General features: G+C 28.0%; 1 protein-coding gene across 1 annotated transcript; it reads left to right on the top strand.

The window, feature by feature from the left end:
- LOC109342236 (nodulin-26-like) lies at positions 2,082 to 6,041 on the top strand. Its single transcript, XM_019580264.1, has 5 exons — positions 2,082 to 2,259; positions 2,636 to 2,860; positions 4,397 to 4,594; positions 5,115 to 5,176; positions 5,777 to 6,041. Exons 1-5 carry the CDS (start codon positions 2,143 to 2,145, stop codon positions 5,991 to 5,993), a joined length of 819 nt encoding a protein of 272 aa, XP_019435809.1. The 5' UTR covers positions 2,082 to 2,142; the 3' UTR covers positions 5,994 to 6,041.

The raw sequence follows: 6,590 nt of genomic DNA, 5'->3' as shown, positions 1-6,590 counted from the left end.
AGTGAAAATGCCTAGTGTTTTCTCCAAGCTAAGAGTTGGCTCTTAAAGAAAAAGAAATCAGATTTGGGAAGGGAAAAGATCAAAGGATTTTTAAAAAGTGGATTGTGTAAAAGGTAGATGAGTGATTTAAGTGATTTTGTGTAAGAGATTTGTACTTTTGCTTATTTAACAAGCAAGCTTCACTCATGAAAGTGATGTGACCTCTTCCGTGAAACATTCGGGATTAAACTATACCCGAATATTGTCTGCTAATACTCAGTCAGATATTAAAAATCTTCCGATTTCGGTTTACAGTTAGAACTTCGAAACACGGAATTCAGAGTGGAAGATATTTAGAAATGTGTTATGGATGAACTTGATGTCTATCTTGATTCGAAATAATATTTTGAAGCCAATGGCACAATCGGAATTCGATTCCGTGTTATGGAACTCAAAAACACGTTTTTGGGCCAAATTCAGGCGAATTTTGGTCCGACAATAGCTCAAAAACTTTTCGTCACAAAAATTATGAACATTTACCACAAAATAGGAATTTACAAAACAAGACTAAGACTCAACTATGGTTTAGCCTAAATCAATACCGATGAATTTCTAAAATTATTCGTTGGTAAAATAAATAATTAATAAAACATACACAAAAAATTCATGGTATTACACTTGGGGCATGAATATTAGATTCCTTAGACATCAAGTTAACTTCCTTGGGCATCAACTTAACTTGCTTGGGTATCTTTTATGATTCTTTCTTTGTTTTATTTGATACCCCTCCCAGACAAGATGGACACATAAATTTAAGATTCCCGGCTTGAAGTGAATGGATATGTAATCTTGAACTCCAAGAGTTTTAGTCAAGACATCTACTAATGGAGGGTTTGAAGGCATTGGCAAAAGCTTATCACATGTTCCCACAATGTGACCACTCCTTTTACATTGAGTGAAATATTTACTTGAATTTATGGATTTATTCAAAGAGTTTTTTCATAGACATTAATGTTTCCTCTCCCAGGATTACTAGGACCAAATCTATTTTGGTTTCCACCTCTACCAGAATAACCTCCTGTTCTCAAATTTCCAAGGCAACCATGGCCTTTAATTCAGAATCTTACCCATAAAGCTCTATTTGTTTGTAAAATATTGCAAAAAAATATTTTTTTCAAAAGTTAAAAAATGATTTTTAGAAGTTATTTTTTAAATTGATTTTAAAAATGCTTTAATGAAATAGTGGTTTTCAAAAGAATGATTTTATTTCAAAAGTATTTTTAGTTTCAATTAAAAAAATCAAATAGATTGAATATTCATATAATCCATTAAAATGAATTCATGAATTGGTTGGATAAATTGAAATTCATATATTAAGTTTCAATATACATGTATTGAATAATTTAAAATATATTTTAAATAAATTTATATGGATTTGTAGATTACTTTTCATCCATAAATTGTGATTCAAATTCAAATTCATTCATATTTATCCATTTGTCAACCATAATATCAGTAAGGATTGAAGGTCAGTGCTCTGGTCAACAAACCATTGTGCTAGTGTTTTAATATTTCCTTATATTTTTTGCATGTAGGAAAAATTAAAAAAAATTAAAATTTTTATAAAATATATTAAATTTTTTTAAATTAGTTATTTTAAATATATTTTGTAATTTATCTTAGTGATTATTTTAACTTACATTCATAACTTCTAAGTATTTGTTTTAATTTTTATTTTTTGAGATAAAAATAATACACTCGAAAATTTATGAGAAGAAATTGGATATTTTAATAATTTAACTATTTGTTGGAAACATACCTAAAGGAATTCTTGAGATGATTTAAGAATCTAATGATATTTGATTTAGCAATTTAATAACTTTACTTACTCGTCATGATCTTCTCATAACTTGCAATGTTTTGAATTGATTCCCTTAATATTCTAAATATCAATGGAAAGAAATTAACATGTAATCATAATTTTGAACAAAAACTACAAATGTTTAGGATATGACTCGGATTTTCTTTATCTGTAGGTAGATAATATCACTGGTGGATTAGTATATAGTTGTAAGTGTTGTTTGGTCCATTTTCACTCATATGTGAAAGGGAAATAATTTCCTTGTTCAACTATCTAACATATTTCCTTGTTCTCTGTCAGTGATGGCTGAAAATTCAGAAAGAAATGCAACCCATGATGTTGTTTTAAATCTAAACAATGTTTCCTCCAGATCAACACAAAATTCAACCACCTTCATCTCTCTACCCTTCTTGCAAAAGGTGTTTCCTAATCTTTCTTTTGTACAAAAAAAACCCATTTAAATGTTCAATTTACAATCTCATATTGATTTTGATGAAATATACTTTATATTTGATTTTTTTGTTATTGCCTCAACTTTTGTTAAGTAACTAATTCTTTTTGGGTGCTGCCCCCAAACAAGTGTTGTTAAAATGAAGTGAACTTTTGATCTTTTGATTTTAAATCATTTGATCAATGTCTTATTAGTTTGTATTTGATTTCAATAATTATACATGATCACACTATACGTTTATGCTTTATAGTCACTTTGTAAACAATTTTAATTGATCATATAAATGTTGAAGTTGAAATATGGATTAGAACTAACTGATATATGGTTTTTTGTAATGAATACAGTTGGTAGCTGAGGCGGTAGGAACATATTTCTTAATATTTGCAGGATGTTGTTCAGTTGTAGTAAACAAGAACAACAACAACGTCGTAACACTTCCTGGAATTTCAATTGTTTGGGGAGTGGTTGTGACGGTGCTTGCCTATTCTGTTGGTCATATATCTGGTGCACATTTCAATCCTGCTGTCACAATTGCTTTAGCCACAACTAAAAGGTTTCCATGGAAACAGGTGAACCAAACACATCATTTTACCTCTATAATAATTGTTAACACATAGGTTTTGTTTTGTTTATGAAAGAAAATGAGTGGAAAGAAAATGGAAGGAAGGAAAATTGGAAGAAAGTAATGTAATAAAAAATGAGCATATTTTTTATTTGTTTGGTTTGAATGAAAAATGAAAGAAATAAAGAGAATAAATTATATAATTAATTATTTCTATTAGTCACTAAAATTAAAATTATAATATGTGTCATATTAAATTATTTTCTACAAAAATATTTCTGAAACTAAATAAATAGCACACATGTCTATAAGATAAAAAATTATCTCTTGATATAAGGATATATATATATATATATATGAAAATAAAGTATCTCATGGTAAAATGAGATAAATTATTCCCTTATTGTCACTAAAATTATGACATGTATTACATTTAATTATTTTCTATGAAAACGTTTCTAAAACAAAATAAAATAGTACAATGCCAGACTTTTACTAGTTAGAGGAGATAAATTATCTCATAATATGAGGAAATACTTTATTTTCTTTTTATATATATATATATATATATATATATCTTTATTATTCATGATATAAAATGATTTTTTAATTTTCTGATTTGATATATTAACTATGTTTTTCTCAGTGATCAGTGATTATGTAGTTATTTTTTTGGCAAATTAATTTGCCTTTTGAGTAATAAAATTTGAGTAATGAAACTTAATTTTTTTAAAAGTTGTGTAGAATACATATCAAAAGGCATATTTTTAAAAGTGAGTTTTCTTTTCTATAATGCAGGAAAAAAATTTATGTAGGTCTCATACATTTTTTTCTTTTCCTTTTCTTTTATTTTTTCTCTTTAATCAAATGAGCAAAAATTCAGTAATTACCCGTTTCCTTTCCTCCTCTTTTCACTCAAAGCAAACATAGGCTAAAATATTATAGTTTTCTGTCATGTTTCCTGTAAACTTAAAATGGTTGTGGGACCAGTATTTGAAGGAAGTAAATTATATATATATATATATATATATATATATATATATATATTCTTTGTTTTCTTAGGTTATTCCATTCATTGCTAATTAGTTTTGACATTGAATATTATTACCATGGCATCAGACTTATATTAGGGTCAAAACTTAATTTTTTTCTAAATCAAAATTAACCATTATTTTTTAGGTACAATTAACCATTTTTTGGGTCCAACATGTGGAAAAGCTATGTAAGGATGTAATTCCCACATAGTTATGTATCATATTGTATCTCTGTCCCGTATCCATATCTACTTTTCTTAGATTACAAATTTGGGGGAATCCTTCACGCTTAAATGGTATAATAACTTATTTCATTATTGCCAACTTTTTAAAAAATGAATTTTCAACACTGAATTGAGACAGATAATAGGACAAAAGCCACCTCATTGAACACGCAGCTACAAAAATTATGGAATCAAAGAAAGTCTAAAATCTCGCAATGCAATTGTCTCTATTAATCTTTAATTTTTTGTGCAAGATCATGTAATTTAAATATGTAATTATCATAGGTACCAGCTTATGTAGTAACTCAAGTCCTTGCATCAACACTTGCAAGTGGAACTCTAAGACTAATGTTTAGTGGGAAGGAGAACCAGTTTCCAGGAACATTACCAGCTGGGTCTAATCTACAAGCTTTTGTGATGGAATTCATAATCACTTTTCACCTTATGTTTGTCATATCTGGGGTTGTCACTGATGACAGAGCGGTAATGTTTCTTATCATCATCAAATTTTATTTGTTTGCATGTTTGGTTAATATTTGGCCCTAAGTTCTATGTTTTTTTATTAACTAATGTCCAATAAATTGAGGTTGGCTACTCACCTTTGCCTCCCTCTTTGACATAAAAATGTTACACAATTTGACTAAATGTATAAATATATTGTCAAATGTTTTAAATTAAGAGTATAATATTCACATACATTTTATATAAAGATTTATGTACAATCATTATATTATTTATGATTTGTATGAAATACTTTTTAAAAAATAGTAATAATTAAATATGAGTTATAAATAATGCAATAATAAATACTTTTAAAAAAATAATATTAAATATGAATTATAATTAATATAATAATAAAATTGAAATAATGTTAGTATATATTTTTATTTATCATGAATGAAGTTTGCATCACAAGTCACATCTCATGCGAATAAAAAAGTAATTATTGACTGGTTTTAATTCATAAAGCCCATTTCTTCAATTTTAATTTTGAAACTTGCAGATCGGTGCCTTGGGTGGGATTGCAGTGGGATTAACAGTATTGCTGAATGTCATGATTGCAGCGTAAGACCTTATCTTAAACAAAATTTAATTATCAATGAGTTTAGGCTTATACATCAAAAACATTATTTAATAAAAAATGATAACCTTTTGAAAGCAAGTTCAAACTGTGATCTCATTTGGATGAGAATAATGATAAAGTATTCTTGGAGCATATATATAAAATGCAGAACAATTAAATTGTGATATCATCTGTTTTTTATTTCATCCTGATTATGTCCTGCTCCATATATTTTGCCTGATAACTTAAACAAAATTCACAAGTTTAATGTCATTAATTGGAACAAAGAGATAATGTGTCAAATTTTATCCCATAATGAAACAAAAAATAATAATAAATATTTAATTTTTTATTAGACATATCATGTTTTCATTAGTGCAATATAAGATTTAGGACATGATTTAGATAATGAGATCCTTGTTCTATTAACCGAGTTCACACACCAAAATTCTTTTATGTGCAGCAAATATTATTATATTCACAATCTCAGGTTGGAACTTGAGATAATTCCATGCAATAAAAAATTATTATAGTTATAACAAAAAACATAAGAAATATATAGTAACAATATCTAATAGCATGGTTTGTTTCTTAAATGATAGGCCAATAACAGGAGCATCACTGAACCCTGCTAGAAGCCTAGGACCTGCATTTGTACACAATGAATACAGAGGAATATGGGTATATTTGGTAGCTCCAACTTTAGGAGCCATTGCTGGTGCATGGGTTTACAACATTATGAGGTACACAGATAAATCATTGAGTGATATCACCAAAAGTGCATCTTTCCTCAAAAAAGAAAGGCATGAAGGTGACTAATTAATTGAAGTAAATGTAAGAATGTTTCCTTCAAGAGCCATGCACACCATAATATATTATATGGTGCAGAATGAATAATTACAATCATATATCTATTTATTGATTGAAATTCATCTAATTTTAGGATTTAATATTTATGCACAAATAGTTTATATAAAATTATTTCATCATTTCATTACACTATTTTTGACTTATGGCTACCGATGAAAACCGTGGCCAAGGGTCAAAAACCGGTTCTCCTTGCCAAAGGCAACAGTTTTTTAACTGTGGTAGTCTGGGACGTTGCCTTTTATTTATGCCATGATTTTTTGACTTTTGGCAACACCTTTTTAAAATCGTTGTCTAATATTTAAATAGACAACGGTTTATGTTCAATGTTAAAAGCAACGGTTAAAAACAGTGATCTAAAAGGAAAGTAGAAAATCGTTGTCGTTGTGTTCATATGCTATGGTTTCGAAACCGTTGCCATTTAGTATAAAGACCATAGTTTGAAAACCGTTGTCAGATGTGTATATAGGCAACAACTTTGAAACCGTTCTCGTTGTCTACATAGACAAAAAAACCGTTGTCTTTGGTCCCGTGTCCATTTTGGAAATA

The sequence above is a fragment of the Lupinus angustifolius genome, chromosome LG01 (genome assembly GCF_001865875.1).
Source record: "Lupinus angustifolius cultivar Tanjil chromosome LG01, LupAngTanjil_v1.0, whole genome shotgun sequence".
Taxonomy (NCBI): domain Eukaryota; kingdom Viridiplantae; phylum Streptophyta; class Magnoliopsida; order Fabales; family Fabaceae; genus Lupinus; species Lupinus angustifolius.
The sequence above is the reverse complement of the archived record's forward strand: the minus strand, read 5'-3'. Positions and strand labels throughout refer to the sequence as shown.